Source organism: Cyrtonyx montezumae, unplaced genomic scaffold (assembly GCF_038088225.1).
Source record: "Cyrtonyx montezumae isolate F1298 unplaced genomic scaffold, pur_monq_1.0 scaffold_13, whole genome shotgun sequence".
NCBI classification, from domain to species: domain Eukaryota; kingdom Metazoa; phylum Chordata; class Aves; order Galliformes; family Odontophoridae; genus Cyrtonyx; species Cyrtonyx montezumae.
Genome location: NW_027071859.1, coordinates 4,765,104 through 4,783,902, shown reverse-complemented (window position 1 = coordinate 4,783,902; position 18,799 = coordinate 4,765,104). Strand labels below are relative to the sequence as shown.

Sequence of the window (18,799 nt, the reverse complement as noted above, 5' to 3'; positions counted from 1 at the left end):
CAGAGAAGTCGGTCAGATTGGCATTTGGGAAGAGGCTGTGGTAATTATTGAGCTTCTGATTTCCCAAGAGCTCTTCTTTGCCTCTTTTTTGTGTGTATGTAAGTAGGTCTATCAGGCAGCAACGTTGTGCTAAAATGTCAGAAGGAGTTTCTCACTGGTGGACTTGGTCGGGACTAAATAGTGCTTGGGTGGGACAGCCCAGCAACTGATACGTTTCACCTCCCAAACTTCTTTTTGGGAAATATGGAAATCAGCAGTCTTTCTTACCAGGGCAGCTTATTCCTATTAAATAAAGTGCTGGAGTTCTTCTCCCTTGGTAAAACAGCAAATTGGGGTTTTACTTCATTATTAGGACTTAAAAAAAAATTAAAAGGAGAGTGTTACAACCTCAGGCTCTATCTAGTTGATGAGGAAAAAAAGTCTTAGCAATGAAGAACAGTCAGAAAGAGTGTCTGAAAGCATTTCTTTATCGCCAACACTATTTCATCCTGCTTGTCAATACTTCTAAGTGATCCCAAGCCATGCATGTTGCATTTCACATCCCTCCACAGCCTCCTTCGCTCTCTCCTGTGTGGTCTTTTCTGAGCTAGTGGCAGAGTTCATTTGTCAGCTTCAGGTTTCTGAGCACACAGACTGCTTTAATTCACAGCCCTCAGTTTTAGGACAGGAGGATAAAGTTTGTACTGTGCCTACTGAAGGAGCAGGAGCAGAGGAGCCACTGGAAGGATTAGGTGGCAGAACAGCTGCAGAGGATCATGTGTGGGGCGATGGCCTGGATTTAGCTTTCCAAGGACACCAGTTGCCATTTTAGGGAGTCCACTTTGCCACTTCTTTGCTGTTTGGAGCTCGTAAATAGGCAGAGCTGCTAAAATGGAGCAAGGTTTAGATGCAGTGTAACCTGATGGTCTTTGGGGCTGTCTTTACTGCCAGTGGGGCTGCACTTTTCTGCAGCCAGTCAGAAGTAGCACGTGCACAAACCTCCTCTACCTTTTTCTGGTCACATTTGTGTTCCTTTGTTTCTGCATCGTCTCAGCACCTTGCAGGATTTGACCATGTTCACCCCAGTGACACCCCCAAAGAAGGAACAGCAGAACTCGTTTTCCCACACACACCTTGCAGTTGGGCTGTTCCTTAGCTCTGCATGTATTCCAATGAGCTTCGGTGTTTCTCTTAGAAGCATTAATAGAGCCACTCTCACCTCCTGGCCAACTGTTTGCAGACAACTGCGTGCAGTTTCAGGGTCTTTGCAGCCCCTTTGAGACAGTGCTGAAATTGCAGGGACCGACTGAATGTGCACACACGGACAGGACCAGCATGAGCTTCCCTTCCTGGGGAGAGCATAAAAATAAAATATGGCTTTAAAAGCTTTTCTTTTTTTTGCCTTCAGTCAGTCAGCTGCTTTGTACACTGGTGCATGCTAAAACCCTTCTGTTGTGTAGCAGCGGTCTCAGCGGTACGATGCAAGCGTGCTGCTACTGCCAGGGCTTCCTGTGTCTGACTGACAGCCTCGTGCAGAAGAGCTGGGGATTTACATTCATCACCAGCCCCTCTCAGCCCAGGCAAATGGAGGCTGCTGCACAGAGAAAGAGCATTAAAATGTTCTGCCAAGAGAGCCCAAGCTGCCCCCATCTGCCCAAACCGACTGCGCTGCCAAGGTCTGAGAAAGCTGATTTTGCCTTTTCCTGACTTTTTAGCCCTTTTATCCTCCTGGCTTTCTGAGATTTACACCAGAGTCGTTTGCCAGGCAATGTTATGAATTTAAAAGCTGCTTTAATTTTTAACTGCTGTGCGTCTCCCAGTTGCAGGTCCGTTTTGGGGGTGGATTTTTTACTTAGCAGTGTACAGCATTACGTTACCACCAACAAATAGCCAACCAACAGAAGCAGACCTAGGAGCTGTGCACTGTCAGTCCCTTTACTTACAATTTTTCCTGGTTAAAATCAGATGTTCTCTTCATTTTTTCCTACATGTTTGTGTACTACGCTGAAAGTTATTCCTTCTCTGCTCCTTTAAGGACAGCTTCTGTTTTGATTTGGCCCTCTTGTAGCTGGATTTTGCTTCCTCTCCTTTCTGCCGATTCTGATTGAGTAAATGAGAGGAGTGTGAAGCAGGTTTAGTGAAAAATGACCATCACCAGTGTGGGTGACTTTCCTATAATTAAAAATGGAAGCGGAAATGAATGAGCTTCTCGTGAGGCTGTGCAGGAATTGACACTGTGCCCAGCACTGTATTCATCGGTGATGTGGGAAGTCTCATATGTGAGAGAATATCCCAGAAACGTGGGCACCTTGAATGATGCTAATTAAAAGGCAGTTTCTTGTAGCAGCATGTGCATCTGGCCGAGTGCTGAATTTGTCACATCCCTATGTTCTAAGGCCATGGTGGGCTTTATGCCCTTGCTGCTAGTTCAGTGCCACAGATGGGCACTGTAGACAGACACCTTTTTCCAGTTTTGGACAGGAGTTCTCTCCCATGTGCAGTGAGCCTGCACAGATGTAACAGCCAACACTGAGCTCATGATTTTAAACTTTCTGTTGCAACAAATCAAAATTTTCTTGCAGGAAAGGAAAGCAAAACAATTTGTCTAAAAATTCCTTATCAGCTTTGGTCATTAGACCAGAACAACAGTGATTACGCTCAGTTATGCAGCGTGAATTCACAGCGCTGCCGTGTCCCAGAATCACAACATACCATTAAAAGGGGGGCAAAGAGAGCAGGGGTACGTTAATATCCCCACTCAGTACATAAGGGGACAGGGACTAGCAGATTTTAGGCAGCTCCTCCAAGGGAAGACAGTGGGTGAAACAGGAAACCAGATCCAGGAGCTGGGGTTTTCTGCTCTGGCCACTGAAGCATGCAACCCTGATGAAAAGCAGAGTGCTCAGGGAAGGCCACGTGTCCAGATCTAATGACTCCCATCGCTTTCTCAGGTTTACTGCTGTTAGCCCTGGAGGTGCTAAACATGCACTAAGGTTGCTTTTTTGTAGAGAGGACAGCTGGTTTTAAAATCTAGCAGTGTCTCAGGTCACTACGGGGTCGTTTTGTTTGCGTTGTCTGAATATGCGATTGTTCTCTTGTAGGAACAGCGGAGCACCAGCCGCACGGCAGCGATGAGCCCGACGTTGGTACGAGTCTCTTCTGGCTCGTTCTCCACAATGGCTGGTGCCTCTGCATATTCATTGGATGATAATGCAAGATGTCAAGAGCAGCGATAGAGATTGCCTTGACCCCATTACGCTTTTCCTCTGCTGGTGGAGTTGTTCAATTGCCATGACAGTGCTGTGACACTTACAGCAAGTGACCTGCAGACCACGGGTGGGCAGAGAGTGGGCAAGGTCAAGGCCAGCCGAGGAGCCATCATCACAACAAGATGAAATTCCCGTTCTATTGGCCTCTCGTTAAGCAGGCACAGTAACGTTTCCTTGTGGAGACTTGCTATACAAACTCTTTTGGTTATGGCTACTGATCCAACGTGACTGGGCACGCGGTGACTTTTGAACTCATGACTGGATATACGATGTTGCGGAATGGGGGAGTGGGGAACGGAGGCCAGCCGTGGTTGTTGAGGTGGTCCAGTCGGATCCGACTTACCTGGCTGAGTTTCATCCTCTTTGTCATCCTTGTCTTTTTTCCCCTTATTGGGCACTACTACCTGACAACCATCGACGACGCAGATGATGCCGGCAAGCGCATCTTCGGCCCTCGGACGGGCAATGAGCTGTGTGAGGTGAAGCACGTGCAAGACCTGTGCCGCATCCGTGAGTCGGTCAGCGAGGAGCTGCTGCAGCTGGAGGCCAAGCGGCAAGAGCTCAACAGTGAGATTGCCAAGCTCAACTTGAAGATTGAGGCTTGCAAGAAGAGCATCGAGAATGCCAAGCAGGACCTGCTGCAGCTGAAGAATGTCATCAGCCAGACCGAGCATTCCTACAAAGAACTGATGGCTCAGAACCAGCCAAAGCTCTCCTTGCCAATCCGGCTGCTGCCAGACAAAGACGATGTGACCTTCCCCCTGCCAAAATCCAATCGGAACTGCAGGCTGCACAATTGTTTCGACTACTCGAGGTGCCCGCTGACATCTGGCTTTCCAGTCTTTGTCTACAACAGTGACGATTACCCTTTTGGTAGTTCCTTAGACCCTTTAATTAAACAAGCCTTTGAGGCGACTGTCAGAACTAATGTTTATGTTACTGAGAATGCAAATATTGCTTGTGTGTATATAATTTTAGTGGGGGAAATGCAAGAGCCCGTAATGCCAAAACCTACTGAACTAGAGCAACAGTTGCACTCTTTGCCATACTGGAGAACTGATGGACATAACCATCTCATCATCAATTTGTCAAGGAAATCGGAAACTCAGAACTTTCTTTACAACATCAGCACGGGGCGTGCCATGCTTGCCCAGTCTACATTTTACGACGTGCAGTATCGACCAGGGTTTGACATTGTGGTATCGCCTCTGGTCCATGCTATGTCTGAACCCAACTTCCTAGAAATCCCACCCCAGGTGCCAGTCAAGCGTAAATATCTGTTTAGTTTTCAGGGGGAGAAGATCGAGTCTCTCAGATCTAGCTTGCAAGAAGTTCGCTCTTTTGAAGAGGAGATAGAAGGCAACGCCCCAGCTGACTACGACGATCGCATTATCACCACCCTGAAGGCTGTTCAGGACAGCAAGTTGGACTTCGTTTTGGTGGAGTTCACGTGTAAGAACCAGCCCAAGGCGAGTCTGCCCACTGAGTGGGCTCTGTGTGGAGAAAGGGACGACAGACTAGAGCTACTGAAGCTATCTACTTTTGCACTGATAATCACCCCCGGGGACACCCGGTTAGTGATCTCCGCTGGGTGTGCCATGAGACTGTTTGAGGCTCTGGAAGTTGGAGCCATCCCAGTGGTACTTGGAGAGCAAGTCCAGCTACCCTACAATGACGTGATCCGGTGGAACGAGGCAGCCTTAATCATACCAAAGCCACGTATCACAGAAGTGCACTTTCTTCTGAGAAGCATTTCTGACAATGATCTCCTTGCCATGAGGAGGCAGGGCCGCTTCTTGTGGGAGACCTACTTCTCCACCTCTGATAACGTGTTCAGCACAGTCTTAGCAATCATAAGGACTCGAATCCAAATCCCGGCTGCTCCTATCCGAGAAGAAACCGCAGTGGAGATTCCTCACCGCTCTGGCAAAGCTGCTGGTACAGACCCCAACATGGCAGACAACGGTGACCTGGACTTGGGGCCTGTGGAAACAGAACCACCCTATGCATCTCCCAAATATCTCCGCAACTTCACCCTCACTGCAATGGACATCTACAGGAATTGGAATTCCGCTCCTGGGCCTTTCCACCTCTTTCCCTATACTCCCTTTGACCCTGTTTTGCCATCGGAAGCAAAGTTTTTAGGGTCTGGGACTGGATTTCGACCAATAGGTGGAGGAGCAGGCGGCTCCGGGAAGGAGTTCCAGGCTGCTTTGGGTGGCAATGTCCCCCGGGAGCAGTTCACAGTGGTGATGCTAACTTACGAGCGGGAGGAAGTGTTGATGAACTCCCTAGAAAGGCTCAATGGTCTCCCATACTTAAATAAAGTTGTGGTAGTGTGGAACTCTCCCAAGCTTCCCTCTGAGGATCTCTTATGGCCAGACATTGGTGTCCCGATCATGGTAAGAAAGATGTTGGTATTATGGTCTTGCTTCCTGGTGGGGATGTGAGTTGAGGTTGGCTGTGGCTGCTCTGAAGCATGTCAGTGTGGCTTAGTCATCTGGGACAGTGTTCACCTCACAGCCTTGTAGATGTCTGTACCTGATCTGGCCTCTATCCATGGAGAAAAACAGGGAGATGAAAGGCATGACTCATCTGGCACGTTAGCTGTTTGCATGAGAATGCTTTGGCTTGACTTCTCCAAATGACGGTTTAAAACTCGGGCAAAATGAACTGGTGTCATGGGAAATCAATCTGCAGCCCTTCTGCTTGTCAAATTCGGGAGCTGATAGGTAGGAGTCAGAATGGTGAAAGTCTGGGCATCTTTGCAGGTGCCAGGTGTGTAGTGCTCTTGAAGCAGTAATTGTGTGTATGGAGCCTGATAGGAATCTCAGAGATTCCTTTGTATTGAAAATCTTTGCTTAGGCATTTAAGTATCGCACTGTGAGGACAGGTGGCACCTTATAAATAGTTAAACAGGGACTGCTGCTCTGCTTTCCCTGATAAATCTTTCATGAAAACAAGAGAGGGGACCCACTGAAGCCGTGCTGTGCAGGGTGTAAGGGCCTCAAAAGACATCTATCAATTCATATTATAAGAGATGGGGGAACATGTAAGCCAAGGCCAGCATGACCATGCTCCAGGGGCTGCAGTGGGTTTGGGACAGCTGTGGGCTGATTTCTTTCCCAGCCACAATGAAAAGCAACAGCTTCAAAAGACCGATGTCCCTTCTGGTGCCCAATTAGTCACTTGCATATTGGTGCTGTTACTTTGAAGAAATTCCTCTTCCCCAAATTCATATTAATTTGTTTATTTTAGGACTTCTCTGTTATCTCAGCGTAACTTTCAGCACTGTTATTGGTCAGTATTAAATCTAGATGTCCAACTGCACTCAGAGCACAAGCATAAAGCTTCTAACGAGAGGCAACACTGTGTTGTTTGAATCCAGTCGTGTTTAGAGGACAAATGGAAGGATAATGTGTTACGAATGAAGGAAGGGAGAAATAAAAGGGGAAGATGGTATTTAAGTACACAAACTGAATGTGTTTTATGTGACAGGATGCTGCTGAGCTTAATAGTGGCATGAGCTTTACGCCTCATGCAAAGAGATTCATTGATTTCATATTTTGTTTTATTATTATTGCGATGAATAAATCCTTCTGCTCACATTTAAAAACCCGTATGGTCTGGGGACAATGAGGAGAGAAAATTGCTTGGATAATTGCAAAGTAATCTTTCACATTAGTCCTGTTAAATGCATGAATTCTGTACAATCTTTGTGTTGTGCCTGCTTAAAAACGGTGTGTCCCTTCAGAGCTGCAGCGTGGGGATTGTTCTCTTTGGAGGAGCTAATGGGTGTTATTTGTGCAAGAAAAATGTTTGGTGATGGACATTAATGCTTCTTTCTCTTTTCCTGAGCTCTCTTTGTACATGTACTGTGTCGGCGTCCCCTTGATTTCTGGGGTCTGTGACACACGGAGTGGCTGTGTGCTTGGGCTTGAGTGCAGCCAGGGATGGTTCAGCACCGTTTGGCTCAAGAGAAGGAGATGTCTCCAAAAATGTCTATTTTGGGGTTTTGGACGGTAACTGCGTGTTTGTTGCCAAGATCTGGGACTTGGCTGGAGCACAGCAAGCTTCGCTCAGGTCCTTATAGAAAGAGCATATTGCTGTGATGACAGGTGTGGTTTTTCTCCAGTTTTCCAAATGGCACTTTTTCTGGGTCCTCTTCTGAGCCGTAACCCTTTGCAGCCTCCAGACATCCATCTCACTAACATGCATGTCCACCTCCAGACGCTGCTTCCATCACACTGGGAGCCTGTACTGGTGTCGTAGGGCCATAAATCACAGGGTGGTTTGGGTTGGCAGGGGGCTTAGAGCCCACCCAGCCCCAACTCCTGCGCAGGGACACGTCCCACAGACCAGGCTGCTGATGCTGAAAGCAGCTGCAGAGCTGTGCCTTTCGTTTCATTGCAAGGAAAAAGTGTCTTTTGATAGGGAATAGCCAGTTCTCTCAGATGTGCAAGCAGTGCTGTGTCCTTGTGTAACAAACACGCACCAGAGATTTCTGGGTGCAAGGTTTCATTGCAAAGTGCAGAGCTGTTCAGGGGAAACTTGGCGGGGAAGAGATGTGTCTGAGGGCAGATTCGGTGCCCCATGGCTATGGAGGTGGCTGCAGGCACCACCTGACCACAGTCCCAGAGCACAGCACCTGCAGCCAAGGTGATGGAGGCTGATAGCAGTGTAACGAGATGAAGCCATGTGTGGATCACATCCTGGGCTGGAAGAGCCCCTCAAAGCACTGCTGCTGTTTGGCTCTGGCAGCAGGCTTGGCTGATGCTTGGGAGTGCTTGGTTGTGCTTTGGTGTAAAGATTCACCATTGTATGGTTTCCCTTCTGGGCTGGGAAGAGCAGCACTTGGAGCTGTGTTAGATCTCTAACTCATTCGTGGACAATGAGATTATCAGGGCCACAGACTATACCTATTCTCTTTAGTTTATCTTTTATTTAGGAATAGATTTCTTCTGATGGCATCAGTTACTGGGTAAGGTTCCTCAGCTGCACAGCAGCCTGCGATTAAAGAGTCCTGGCTCTGTGCTGGGCTTGAAGTGACAGGGTGCAAATATAATTTAATATAAAGACGTGTGTGTTCAAGGTTGCCCTTGGAGCAGATGTAGGTAGATAACCCTTGAATGTGAAGTGCCTTTGTGCTATGCAGATTGTTCCCATCTCACGTTAAACAGCACCGCAGCAAAAAAAAACCAACAAACAACAAAGGTTCCAAGTGAGTGTTCTGTTTGAGCAGGTTTAAAAGCTTCCTTTCTGCAAGTGTTTGCATCTGTAGCACTTCACGAGGAGAACCTGGGCAAACAGAAGAAGCTGCAGAGCATCACCACGGCCATGCACACAGCTCAGCCCTGCTTGTTCCTCATGGCAGCAGTGACACCGCGGTGACGTCGTGCTGTGTAACCTCGAGATGTCTGCAGCATCCACCACAGTCACGATATCCTCAAGGAATGAAAACCCACCCTTTTTCTTCTGCGTGGTGGGACAGCAGTGCTGAAGCTGCTGGCACGCACCTCTTCTGGGAGCTGTGCTCCTGGGGGAGGTAAGAGGGAAAAGGGTTTTGCATTAAATCCCTGCTCTGAACAGGTGGAAAGTCTGCACTGGGCTTTGAGTGAGATGGTGTGCACACATGAAACCTCAGAAGGATTTCCAGCAGCAGGACAAAGTGCGTTCAGTCATGAAGGGGACCTGGTTCAGGTGTGGGATGGAGGCTTCAGCCTCCCCTTTCAGCCTTGCCTTTAAGCCTCTCCGCGTTCAGGGCTTCTAACCAGCACCCAGGTGCTGACAGCAGAGCCTCCCTTGTTGCTGCAGTTTCCTGGCAGCTTTTTCACTCACACGAATACAAGTTAAAGGAAACAAATGGAGCACGACACCGAGTAAATCACACCTCCAGCCCACACAAATGGCAGAAAGGGGCACTTGAGAAGATTCAGACCTTGGTGCACTCTGCTCCAGCACTGATGTTGCTGGTTTTGCTGGCTGCAGGGCACGTGTGTGTGCTTCCTCTCCAGGGCTGAAGACTGACTGCCTGATCCTGATGCTTAATGAGACCAGTGCGTGGTTTTAGCAGCTCTTAAATCCTCCTGCCTGTCTTTGTGTGGCTCTGAGCAGGACGTGGGTTGTGGTAGGAACTCAGCATTCTTGTTTTTGGTCTGATTTTAATCTTCAAACCTTAAAGTGAAGAGTTGAGTTTGGACAGCCAGAGTTACCTGAAGAAAATTTCTTTTAACATACTTAATATGTATTTCAGAAGGCTACCAGTGCTGCAGGTGTTGAGCAGAGAACACTCAGAGCCCCAGACAGCAAGGTGATTACACTCTGCAGCAGCTTGCACTCAAAACAGCCGCGGATCCTCTAATGCAGCAATTAAATTCTCCATTTCCCTTTCAGAAACTTGCCTAAAAGCCCCCAGGACTGCAGCCTGAGGCAGGGAAGCAATCGAGCGCTCAGCCTCCCTTCCCTCTTCAATGCATGCTCTTTTCCTCCTTGAATTTCTCATTGTGCCTGGAGTAGACTGGGAAAGAGACGGCTCAGCTCAGTAGGGCCCTAAATTGGGTTTTAATCTCAAGTTTAAACAAACAAACAAAAAGACTTAGGCCCCATCTATGCACCCCAACCCATCCCACTCCAGCATCTTCAGGTCTGTGTGTCTCTCAAACCGAGCAGGGATGCATTTTTAGCACTTTATGTTCTGTCCTTAGCTCACAAGAAGGTTTCTTAATGTTTCTCAGCCCAAGGGTGAGGAACCCTGGCTTCTGGGCTCTAAGGGCTTCGTGCCATAGTGCAGCCTACCCCTGAGAAGACAGAAGATGGAAGAGTTCATGAGGATCAGTGCTTCCTGCCTCACTTACAGCAGAGTGTCTGCCATGCATAGTGGTTTCCAAGCAGCATGGCCCTTTATTCCTCTTTTCCTTCTTTGCTCTCAGCTCAGCACTGACAGTCCCATTCTCATATCCGTGGGTTTGGATGTGTAGCTGGGAGAGCTGGCAACATCTGAAAGCTTGGGGACCACCAGTGACGTGCATGCGAACTCAGACCATCCAGTTCCACTGGAGATGGAGTGTGCTGGAGGCAGAAGATGAGTGAGATTAGTCCTTGTGTTAGCTGGTAGTCAAGGTTTTGTATCGACCTGAAGTTGGGGGTGTTGCTAGGAGGGGGTTTTGGATCAGGGTTACCCAGGTGTGTTGTGATGTGACTGTTCTGAGGTGGTGCAGCAGCTCTCCTGGTGCCTCAGCAATGGCTGATTTTGGCTTTGTTTTGGGAGCCTTTGCAGAGGGGTGCTGGCATGGAGCACCAATGAATCCATAGGCTAAAGCTTATTCATCCCGAAGCAGAATTTCCATAACCTTTGCTCATGTTGTAAGAACTCATAGCCTGAGTCTCTGACTTTCATTTCTGGTCCTTCGGCGACAGAGCCGTGGCTGGAAAAGCCCTGCAGCAGATTGCTTTCTCCTTTTCCTCAGGGTTAGGTGGTGTGTGCTGGTAGGCATTTATGAGCAGTTTGGCTGGGTTCCCTGCCAAGGCTTCTGTGGCTGTCGGCAGTGACTAATCCTTTCCTTAGAGCTTTGTTGCAGAATAAGCATCAAGCTTTGATCTCTGCAGCCCGTCCCAATGGCGTCATGTCCTTTTCTGCTGGCTTGGTGGCTGGCTGGGAAAGCTCATTCAATTTAGCAGCCTGTTTAAGAAGGAATAATCTTTGGTAGAATTCAAATCCCAAAGCATTGATGCCTTGCAGACCTGTAGGGTTGTGATGGCCTGTGGGTTGCCCCAGTGAATCGGGAGCCGGGGGGAAATGCTGCCAGGTCCTTTTGCTTTGTGGGAGCTTTGCATCCAGGCTGCAAGGATTGTGCAGGGTCTAGAACACAAGATGGATGAGGAGCACCTTTGGCCAAGAAGAGGCTGAGGGGCGACGTCATGGCAGCCTGCAGCTCCTCATGGCAGTTCACAGGGAGAGGAATGAGGGCAGTGGGCATGGCACAGCTCCCAGGGCAGTGAGCACGGCCCCAGTGCCGGAGCTCAGGGAGCACTGGGACATCGCTCTCAGCCATAGGGTTTGGGAGGTACTGTGCAGAGCCAGGGCTTGGACTTGGTGATCCCTGCGGGTCCCTTCCAGCTGGGGACGTGCTGTGGCTCTTGCTGTGCCCACACTTGCACGGCAGCTGTGCGGTTGCTGGCTGTGTCCGTGCTGCTGCCAGGTGTGTAGCACCACCTGCTGCCTGCCGAGCTCCCCGTGATGCTGAGGAGCAGGGTGAGCTCGGATCGACAGGAGTTTGCTGTCTCCCCCTGTACTTCCACCATATCCCAGCAACAAATTGGCTGCTTAGTCTACCTGTGCTGCTAAAACCCAGATGCTTGTCCCTCCCGGGCTGAAGCAGGGGAGCAGCCAGGCGTGTCCGTGTGCTGATAACGTAACAAGCAGCTCTGGCTTCTCAGGGATTTGCACACTGAATATTAACTCAGACAACCTTGCAGTACAACACTGCTGTTGCTTCAACTCAGTGCTTAGTCCTCCTGTGTGCTGCATGCTGTTTTGTAATCCTTTCCATAGACAAAACGTTACAGCAGCCTGCCTTGGGATTCCCTTGGCTTTAGGATGCAGCGGATGGGGTTGGTAACCAGGAGAAAGGAGCTGCTTTGGGGCATCAGGGAGGACAAGCATGGAATGGATGCATTGCTGAAGATGATTGTGTGTGTAATCAGATGTTTCTTACACATGACAGCTCGTAAATGTGGGCAGGGGACAGCCTCGTGGTGTTGCAGCCTCCAACCAACACCCTGCAGGCTCTGTGCACCCCACTGCTGCTCTCAGGGCAACTGCAGGACAGTTTTGGTAATTGAATAGATGGGATAAAGGAGATCTCTGTCATGTTGGTCTGCTGGAACAGGGGAGACCTCCCAGGGCATGAGGGCATCAAGGGGACAACTGGGAAGGCTGTCAGGAGGTTATAAAGAGGAAGGTGACAACCTCGTGATAGCCTTTGTTCCCCGCTGATTTTCATTCATGCTTTGATTGAAGTTCAGGGAAGAAGGGATGGTGCTGCTCCCTCCCTCTGCTCATCCACACGGTAGCATGCACCTGGCAAATTAGCATCCAGCCCTGCACATGAGCAAGGGGGAAACCTTCAGACACCATGGGGCTGGCAGCAGCACCCTGCTTGGTTCCTCTGGCCCTGCCATATCAGCAAGGTGGAGTTCATCTCAGCCTGTTTGCTGAAACTTCCTCTCCTCTTTGTTTGACCACAGTCGGGGTCATATCCTGACTCTACTCTCTCATATCTGAGCTGATGGAAATTGCTTTTGTCTATGAGCTGTATTCATTCCCGAGAAAAATGAGAGGTAAAAATGCTGATGAAGGCATCACGGTACGGATTTGCTAGTTCTTTTCTTCCAGCATTACACAGAAGAGCTCTCATCTCTGGGGGATGGATTTGAGGACGCTTGCCAGCAGAAAGCTGTCTTCATTTCATCCGGAACCATCCGAACTTTCTCAGTGAGATCTCATCTTTATAATCTCCCCAGATAACTTCTCATCTGCAGCAGACCTGCAAGCCAGAAGTGGAGGTGCGTGACTGAGCTCTCCTCGTGCTTCCTGCTCCCAGCAACGTATGCATTAATAAATCCTCTGTCCTCCCCTCATCAAATACAACCTACCTGTAACCTGATGGCATCGTGGCTTTGCTTATATACCAAGTTTATACACCAACCTTCTAATAACTGCTCCCTGAGTTGTGAGTAGTGTGTCCACATTCCTTCCTCCATTAATTGAGATGGAGTGTTCGCTCTGAGGCCCCAGATATGAATGTCTGTATTAGAATCCTTCAAGGATGGGACACTGCCACTTCTAAATGCTGAATGACGTCGTCGAGCATCATTGAACAGAGCGTATTGGAGCTGGCGGGACGTACAGATTTTAGCAAATCAGAAAATAATTGCACCTGCTCTCCTGGGCTTTTTTTCTTATGCTGTTGTAATGGAAATCCTGCTTGACAGATAGCTTGTAGGAAGAGAAGGAACGTGCTGAAGGAGTAGCTGCACAACAGCACTGAGGATTTGCACTGAAGAAAGTCTCTGTTAATTAAAGCAGCTGAGCTATCAGCCAAAGAGCAGAGTGTGGAGGGATAAGCACTGCTCACTTGGTGAACAGAAGAAAGGTATTTCCAGTAATCCTCTGGGACAGCACCCCTTGGGTTTCCTGCACATTCTCCTTCCACTGGAGATGCTCTGGCTCTCCGTTGTGCCTTTCTGCATCCTTACAGTGGCTGTTTCCATGTTCCCTTCAGTGCTGGTGAGCTGGTACTGCGTGGCAGCTGATGGCTTGGCAGGAGGAGGATCCCTCGAGGGTGCTCCCAGCTCACCATGCTGATTTCTCACGTGCTCTCTGTCTTGCAGATGCAGTGTGACAGCCTCTCTCAGATCCAGCCCTGTGCTCTCAGGACATTTGCTGCCAGACTTCTCAGTGCAGGCCAAGGGACTGGCGACGTGTCTTTTCCAATGAGTGCAGGAGCAGGTGAGCTAGCTGGCAGAGTTTTCTTAAGAGTGAAGAGCTGAGACAGATCTGGACTTGGATATGTAGAAAGTTTTGGGTTTTGCTTGTTTGTGGTCTGCTTTAATAAGGACAAGGCTTTACAGTTTGTGTGTTTTTCATTCGCTGTTGTGTGGCTCTTCCAAGGAAGGAAGCATACTGAGATTGTACTCTCACCCAGCCTAGCACACCTGTGATGTAGTGCAGGGCAGGAGCATGGAATATTTTTTACCAAAATCAGCTCAGGGTTTCCCACTTGGTTCCTTTGCGAGCTGGTTGGCTTTTCTTCTTTGTCTGCATTTCAGTTGGGGTGCAGGAACAGGGTAGCCCTGCTCTGGGCTCTCTCCTGGTGTGCTGTTGGCGTGCAGCAGCTCTGACTGCTGATAGCAGCCCCACCTTGTGCACTGCTGTGCTGCACAGCTCAGTGCCAGCATCCCTGTGATCCCTACAACATCTGGGAGCTGACGTACCCTCACCTGTTGTTTCCCCACTTAATTGGTGCTGTGCTGTCAGGCGTTAGGTGAGCTTTGTTAGTTTCCATCACTCAGAGCCTGAAAGGGCAGTGCTCCCTTTATATAGCACTGACCTTTGAAAATCCATGGCTTCGTCTGAGCGCGGGACAGTGACCTGTTAACCCTGCAATCCCAGGAGCACCCGTGGCAGTCTGGGTCTGCCATGCCCTGCAGTTCTTAATGTGAAGCACAGATCGGAGCTTCAGAAAGCTGAGAAAGGAGCGAGGTGAAACCAGGGGAGAATACTTATAAGTTATTTGAAAGCCTCAATCACAAGCAGCAGTTATCCCGAGGACATTCTTTGGAGCCGAATAATTACAAATAATTGTCGATAAATCTGATCAGACAACCAATGCATCTTCAAGAAACACACTGGGGGAGTAAAAGTGACTAGTTCGATCTCTTGGATGTTCAAAAGCTGAATTCATCTCCTTTAATTTCTTTAGAGTGCAGTATCAGCTGTACCCCCAGGAAAGTGAGGGACAACAGTTCAGTGGTCTCAGTGATGGGCAGCCCGCTGCTCCTTGCCGGCTTCACAATGGCATGAGTGCTGCACCTCTTGCTCCATCGGCTTTAAAAAGGAGTATCTACTGTTGTTGTTCATTTGTTCTTGCTCTTCCTGGGAGATATTTATGTGTATTTTAAAAATGCATCTGTTTTGCTGGTTTGCATGCACGGTGTGCAGCCTCTGGAGAACTTGGCAGCTCCAAACCCTTCCGGTGAAGCTCTCGTACCTCTGGAGATGAGTTTGTAAAGTCTCTGAATCCTTTTCATGCCAATTTTGAAGACTCCTCCAAAGGAGGGGTAGTGGAGCATTGGCTCCTGGAGCCTGGCCAGGTGTGGGATGGAGGGAGTGTGACTGCCTGGAGATGAAGAAGAAAGCGCCGAGGCTGGAGCAGCAGGATAATTAATAGATGAGAAAGGGGACAACAGTCACTTTGAAACCCATCTTTACAAGAGAAGATTAAAGGGAAGGAAGAAAGAAAAAGAAATAATGAAGGCTACTGAAGAAACATCCCACTGCAGTGGGATGAATAGCACTGAATGGAGCAGGAGGGCAGGGGAGCGTGCAGGTCAGCGGGAGCCGGTGCGGAGGAGCAGCTGCTTTGTTTTGCTGCACTGCAGAGGAGCTGGGAGCCCAAAGTTTGTTAAACATCAGTTATCCTAAAGGCAATCACAAGAGCATCTATTTCTTTACAAAATACCAGGCTGCTGAGCTCTTATGGTGCTTGGCAGCGTTGCTGGAAGGTGCTTTAACACCGTATTTACACATTGCAAAGCTGCAATTTGCCCTGGAATTACAACCAGTCGGGGGCTGGCAGGGACACTTGCAGTCCTGTGCTGTGCTGGGGGATGTCCTCGAGCCTTCCCTTGGGAGTGGAGTGCCAGTAAGGACAAAGGGGTCCTGAGTACTGCTCATTATTCCCCTTCTGCTGGAGTTTGGATCTCCCAAAGTCTGCTTACAGAGTGCTTTCTATCAGGCGTAATGTGACGATTTGTAATTGCTTTCCTTACCTTGTCAGCCTCAGCCTGTGGGATGCTTTTGTCTTTTTCTTTGCAGTGAGGTTCTGGCCTCGCCAGCTCCCCATGGCTCCTGCATGCCCGGGGAGTGGTGGAATCACCACCCTGGAGGTGTTTGGGAATCGTTTAGATGTGGTACTGAGGGACATGGTTAGTGGGGGAATATTGGTGGCACTGGATGACCTTGGAGGTGCTGGCCAACCTTGGTGATTCTGTCACTCCCTGGCGGTGTTTGAAGTGGAACATTGTGTCCCTGGGAGGGGTCTGTGTCCCCACGTGTCACCACTGGGACAAAACATGCTTTGTGAGGGTTTGCCATGGCCCCTGGGGCAGCAGGGAGGCAGAGGGCCTGATGTTGGGTTAGGGCACTTTTTCCTGCAAACCAGTGACCTGCTTCTCTGGATCCTGCTAACAACTGCCAAGAAAGAGGGATGGATGGTGCTGTACAGGCACTAGCAAGGAGATTACTGGAAGGTATTGATTTTGCTGCATCTTTGTATGTACATATAAAACCAGTGCAGAGTCTTGGTGCTGGTTGGGGCAGCATTGCAGGGCAGGCCGTCGATCTGTGCTTTGCTTTAGTTCTGAAGTTCCTAAGATCTGTTTGGCCAACATGACTGCAAACAGCACCAGCAGCAAATGGGTGTACTGAACAGCTCCGCATTGAATTTTGGGGTTTTATGCTCTTGGAGCTGAAGGAAACTTGTGGAACGGAATCACCTCGATTTGCTGAAAGGAAAAGCGTTCCCAGCACGGTGAGAAGTGTTGCATGCCTCGCACTTTGTTTTCATAGTTTACAAACTTGGGGGGTGCGGGGGGATTTAGAGCTGAGGGTAATGCTAATGTTTCTGTACGGTGCTGCACGTGGTCATTTTGCTGGTGGCAAAGGCCTAAGGAAAAGCCAAAATTAACCAAAATAAGGACAGCCAGAGGTACAAAATCTGGGATGGATCAGAGTCTGGAGGGGCTGGGGTTTGCGTGCAGGTCCTGCCATTGGTGCTGTGCTTGATCAGCACTGGGAGCTCTCTGTTCCCTACAGGGCAAGGTGGCTCTTTGGTGAACACCTTTGTGTCTTTCAGCTCACTGATGGATTTGGTGTCCTCCTGGCTATTAGAATCCCATTGGGTGAAGGTCACTGCTGAACCTGTTTCTGAATCATCATCTCTCAGCTGCTGACTGCCTGCAGATCCCGGGCTGCTTCCTTGGAGCAGCTGCCCAGGGGCGAGGGGAGTTTACAAAAGCAGCCAAACAAAAGTGGGATGGGGATCAGGTGATGATCTGAATGTGCTCATGGTGCCTTGGGGCACTTGACTCCTCTGCAGCACGTGTCTCTTTAGGGAATGATCTTTTTGTCCCCTCTGGGGCCCCAATATTTCAGAGGTTTCAGGATGGATCCGCTTCACTTTCTCAATTGGCAGGAGCTGCATCATGGTCAGCGAGTTACAGGAAAACAACAAGTCAGTCAATAAGGTTTACCAGGTGTTTCCTTGGCATCTATTGATTTACAAGCAGCTTTAATCTTAAGTGCTCCCCACTGAAAGGCAGCACCTTGTTCAGCAGGAGCACACCTACTTTCTGTGCAGTGCACTGGCTGTTTGGATGTGCAGAGCTTCCCAAAATGCCCCCATGGCAGCACTGGGGTCCGTCCTTACCTTGAGAGTGAATGGCAGCCACGGCACAGGTCTGGCCCTGGAGATGCAAAGTGCCCTGGGCACAGAATCCAGGAGGGTGCTGTGGGCAAGGCCTCAGACCCACGTTTGCACCACGCTGCAGAGTGTAGGCCAGGCCTGCAGTGGGCTGCAGTCTGCGGGAGGGCCCCCTGCCCATGGCAGCAGGCACCAAGGTGCTCCAGATCTCCTGGTTCTGGATTCCTGCCTCTCCCAAACTGCTCTGCTGTGCTTCTCCCCACTGCCATCCCCACCCAGCTCCTCCACGGCGTGGAGCTGCAGTTTGTCACCTCCCTGCAGTAGTGTCCATGCTTTTGATGGCTCTTCAATGGAAGGCTGTAATGCATTCCATTTTTCCATCCCCCAGTGGCTCCTGACAGATGAAAGCCCTAACGCTGGCTTTACATGGGAGTTTAATCACAGCAGCTGTCATGCAGATCCCCAGTACAAATATTTTCCGCCGTTAATGGTTTCAGTGTGGGCTTTTTTATGTGATCAAATGTAATCTTGTTTAATGGAGTTTTATTGCCGTGATGTCTTCTTTTCACCGGGCTGGACGCTATTTTTTAAAGCAAGAGTTGATAGTTCAGCAGAGAGCCAGGGGAGCAGGGACTGAGCACGGTGGGGAGCCTGGGCTGCAACGTGCTCAGATGAGATACTGCAAATGGGTCACATCCAAGGGACGAGGAGGGGATGTCTGGTGAAACAGCTCCATTCGGTGCGGTCGGAGCTGGAGCAGTGCTACAAGGGCTGCTTTGGCAGCTGCTGCTGGTTATTGCAGAGCCGTGTCACAAAGGCAGCACTTGCAGCTGGTACCTGGTGTCTGGCTCCTGGCAGGCCTCAAGGCAGGCAGCAGGTAGGAGGCTGCAGCGAGCTGGTGCCCTCTGCTCAGAAACCATTCAGGGGCTGCGAAGCAGTGCCAAAGCACGACCGCCACAGTGCTGCAGCTGGAGCGCGTCACCCTGCCCCTGAATGTCTCTCTCTCATACACAGACTCCCTGAGTGCAGTGTTGTTTGTCTGGCAGGTTGTCCGCACGGAGAAGAACAGCCTGAACAACCGCTTCCTGCCGTGGGACGAGATCGAGACGGAAGCCATCCTGTCCATCGACGACGACGCGCACCTTCGCCACGATGAGATCATGTTTGGGTTCCGGTGAGTGCCACCGGGGGCAGCATTTCTGCATCCAGGGTCTGCTCAGGTGCAGTGTGGCCGTCGTGGTTAAAACGTCTGGCCGAGGACGGGCACTGCCCTTCCCATGGCTTCACAGTTCAGCTTCCTGGAGGAGTAGCGCGCGTTAATGAATTGTTCAATTCGTTACGTGTTCA

At 49.7% G+C, this 18,799-nt stretch overlaps 1 protein-coding gene across 4 annotated transcripts in view; it reads left to right on the top strand.

Annotated features, from left to right (window-relative positions):
• The window catches only part of EXTL3 (exostosin like glycosyltransferase 3), a 97,356-nt gene that overhangs the window by 75,138 nt on the left and 3,419 nt on the right, over positions 1-18,799 (top strand). For all 4 annotated transcript variants that reach the window (XM_065730496.1, XM_065730493.1, XM_065730495.1 and 1 more), the window contains 2 exons: positions 3,081-5,650; positions 18,499-18,626. In XM_065730496.1, the coding sequence (XP_065586568.1) occupies positions 3,503-5,650; positions 18,499-18,626 (2,276 nt within the window). In that variant the 5' untranslated portion in view covers positions 3,081-3,502. The remainder of the gene's footprint in view (positions 1-3,080; positions 5,651-18,498; positions 18,627-18,799) is intronic.